Source organism: Pistacia vera, unplaced genomic scaffold (genome assembly GCF_008641045.1).
Source record: "Pistacia vera cultivar Batoury unplaced genomic scaffold, PisVer_v2 Contig926, whole genome shotgun sequence".
NCBI classification, from domain to species: domain Eukaryota; kingdom Viridiplantae; phylum Streptophyta; class Magnoliopsida; order Sapindales; family Anacardiaceae; genus Pistacia; species Pistacia vera.
Window position 1 is genome coordinate 257698 of NW_022196808.1, and position 3992 is coordinate 261689.

Below are 3992 nucleotides of genomic sequence, written 5' to 3' on the forward strand. Positions count from 1 at the left end.
ATCTTCTCCTAACCTCTCCTCTAAATCGCATCCCGTAATAGACGCCTTTCCCCCCAAAACCTTTTTAGCCAAGTTATCGACTGCCATACTCTTCGTTATTCTCTCTTGCTCTTCCACATCTAGAAATGCCCCACATCTTAAACTTGTCATCAAGGCATATTCCATCATCCAAAAACGTAGTGACTTCCCATCCACCACAAACCACATTTCATTTTTTTTTTTTTTTTGGCTTTTCATTGAGTGTAGCAACATATAATGCACTCTTTGGCCCTAGAATGCCTTTTTCCAATTTTCTCCAATGTCTGCAAAATGACCGAAACAACTCTCTTTAAATTGGTCCATACCCTTTTTTTGTTCCTCTAAAATCTCCATTATTCTCATAAAAACTTGCCAACTCGACCTAACTGTCACCCTTACAGGGAGGTACAGTACCTTATCGCTTATAACCTCCAACCCATAGTCTTTATAATTTACGCTTTGGAAAATCTGCACAATCAATATAAACTAAATATCAGCAAAAAAAAAAAAGAAACCAAAACAACCTGTAGGCTGCCAATTTGGGGGATATGGGCTTCGAGGGGATCGGGGAGTGGGTGTTTTTGGCTTCGAGAGGACCGATGAAGCCAATGCAGGCCTTATAAAGGCTATTGTGGGAGGTTCTATGACTGGAGATGGCAGGAGGTGGTGGAATAGGGGGGCTGGAGGGCTGCTCTGCAAGAGGAGGGGCTGCACCACCTCCTGCCATCCCTATCCCACCAACCTCCCATAAACAACTTCCTTACGGCCTCCCTTGCCTTCCCCTATTCTTTGGAACCCAAACAAAGCCACTCTCTCGATGCCCGCCAACTACTCGACAAAATGCCACAACCACCGTAACAATAAAACCAACTACATATCCCTTAAATTCGCACAAGCCAATCAAATTATTCATCAAATTCAAAACCACCAGTAAAAAACGTACCATTTCTTCACTAGCGTCCTCCTACTCGCCTAAATTATCGCTGACGTCCTCCTCTTTAGAACCATTTTTCGATTCTTCTCTCTGTTCTTGTGCCGCCATTGTCTCCTCTGCCTCTGGACCACCTTGACTCATCGAAAGATCCACCGGAGTGTCTTCTTCGACAACCTTTGAACAACCGTCGCCGTTGGAGTCTAAGATTTGGAGTGGGGTTGGGTTTTCCTCCTCTTTGTGAATATTAGCCTTGATTTTGTGTAACGAATCTTTAGAATCGAATATTGGCTGGAAATAGAGAACTTTTATCTCGAGAAATTGTAGAGAAGTCGAAAGTGTTTCGTCGGTCATTTTTTGGATATATTGCTCGATTAAAAGATTATGAAGGGAGGGGGTCGTTTTTTATTTTCAAAATTTTAACAAACTTCCGTCAATTATAATATTACCCACATATATTTAAATATTTTTAGTTTAACCTGATTTACATGTTTAATGAATCTTTTAAGTCTGGCAGGTCAGTTTTTCTAACTTAAAAAAAATTGCAAGATTTGTTCAAGGTCATTTTTTTTTAGATGCAAATTTGGGAGGTCTGTCAAGTTAAATTTCCTCAAAATACCTGTACCCAGAAAAACAAACACAAAATAAAACTAAAATTTAACAAAGGAAGCATCAAGTTGTATCATTTGGATTCACAGTTTCACACTCCACGCTCACATGGTCCCCGTGTATAAAAATCCAGACCCATGTGCCTTTCCTTCTCTTTCACCTACCTCCAATTTAAACTACGATAAACTCCCAACTCAACCCTCTCCACGAACTCCAACCCCTTCCCCTTCACGCCATGACCCGGCCACCGCTTCTTCCTCCATGTTGGCTGTAGCCATCGGCTCATGGCTCCGCTCGAGACGGAGCCGATACTTGTTTCTCTTACTCTGTTCACCCCTTCTCCTCCCTCTCCTCTGCGCGTGTTTCCCCTTTCTGTGCGCCGCCGAAGTATTTATCAGATTCTGGAGAAGAAGAAAACGTCAAGATGAAGAGAGGCTACGGCGATGTGAAGAGGGTTGCTGTGGATGTGAATTTGAGGATGAAAGGGAAGTGGGTTTGTTACAACGGTACTTGGAAGATCAGTTGATGCTTGTTGGATCTATGTACGATTGTGATGTTGGTGATGATGCTGATGATCACGGCGATTATACGGTTCCTCTTTTGAGTTGAGGTTTATTTCTTTATTATTATTATTATTATTATTATTATCATTTTTGTGTGAAAATTTGGTAAAACACTGGAATTGTAAAACAGGAAAGTTTAATCTTAGTTTTATGTTAGAAATACTTGATTAATTATTGTCAAATTTTTGGAATTTTTATTTTATTTGGTTGGTTTGTATAAACTTTGCAGAATATTAAATGTTAGATTGGTGTTAATGAATTTCATAAAAAATTGTGATAATTTTAAAAAAATTTGAAGCAAGATTTTATAAAAATAGTAAAGTTAACGAAACTGGTTTTAGTAAAATTGCGTGAAATTTATTAAAGTAGATTTCTGGAAAATAAATATAAAAGAAAAGAAAGCAAAATGTTAGACGGGGGAGAATTTCGGGGAACAAAATGTTACAAGCACAATGAAAATGTGAATTCTCAGTGTCAATATAATTATTATTGAAATCATATTAATTTACATTAATATTAGTAGTTATAAATTTGTGTAAAATTAATCAAAGTTGCAATCACCAAATCCTTTAAAAAACAAAGAGTCGTCTTAACCAATGTTCTGAAACCCGGATCGGGCGGTCGAATCGGTCTGATCGGGTTTCGCTTATATTTCCGGTTTGAAAAGAGTAAAAACCCGGATTTTTGTATCAACCCGTTTCAAACTCTGGTAGGATCGTCATATTGTGACAAACTGACGGTCCAACTGGTATAACAAAAAAATTCTATCCACTGATTAAAAATATGAAAAAAATTTAAAACCACAAACACAAAGTCAAAGTGTCAAATCCCCAAATTTTTTAATACATTTCAATTTGCTTTTGCGGTTGAGCTGAGAGCTGTCAGCCATTTGAAAAATTTGCTTTTTGCTTTTTTTTTTGGGTTGCTACTTTTTCATTCCATATCTCCAGTCCAGTCCTCCTCTTCCATTCGCGATCTCGGATCTCCTTCAAGCTTCAGCTTCAGCGGTTTAGCCTTCATGTCTTCACTCTTCAAGTCCTCTTCAATTATTGCGGTCTCCTCCTCTTCAATCAACCTCTTCAGGCTCCAGTCTAGTTCTCCTCCATTTGCGATCTCCTTCAAGCTTTAACTTTCAGCCTTCAAGTCTTCAAAAGATGCAGAAGAAGAAAGAGAAGAGGAGGTGAGAAAATAGAAGAGAATATGGAAGAAGTAAAGAAGAAAGAGAAAAGACGGCGAGAAAGAGGGAAAAAAAAAAGGATGAAGTAGAGAAGAAGAAAGAGAAGATGAGGTGACATTTAGAAAATATATAATATAAAGAAGAAAGAGAGGACGGAAAGAAAGAGCGTGAAAAAAAATGAAGGAGAAAAGAACAAAGAGAAAGATGAAATGGCATGTTAGAAAATAAATATTAAAATATAATATTTGATGACATCATTGGTCTGACCTGCCGGTCAAACCGGTTGGATCACTTAGACTGGAAACCGGTCACTCGACCGAGTCACCTTTTGGTCCGGGTTTCAGAATATTGATCTTAACCATAGTTTTTAAGGATAAGACTACACTTATCGATTTTGTATATCGAATGGATATCCTAACTCACACGGAGTGAGACATGATTGGACTGAGGCTACCTATCACGTCAATCAGGATATTGAGTCGGTATGCAGGATTGGTAAGTTTAGTGTTTCTTGACTTTCCGTCCCAGCAAACTGAATTTCTACAACTGATAAAATTTCTACTTTCTAATATTTTTTTTACCTTTTTAACAATATTAGAAAATATAAGTTGGTGACACGTGTCTAGGTTTTTTTCTAAAATGTTTTTGACTTTTGAGACGAATTGGTGGTGTGCTGTCGTAGGCAACCAAGATT

At 38.1% G+C, this 3992-nt stretch overlaps 1 protein-coding gene across 1 annotated transcript; it reads left to right on the plus strand.

Moving 5' to 3' along the window:
• Positions 1 to 1618: 1618 nt before the first annotated feature.
• Positions 1619 to 2303, plus strand: LOC116120133. The gene has a single exon (XM_031406071.1). It carries the CDS (start codon positions 1667 to 1669, stop codon positions 2165 to 2167), a length of 501 nt encoding a protein of 166 aa, XP_031261931.1. The 5' UTR covers positions 1619 to 1666; the 3' UTR covers positions 2168 to 2303.
• The last annotated feature ends 1689 nt before the right edge of the window (positions 2304 to 3992 follow it).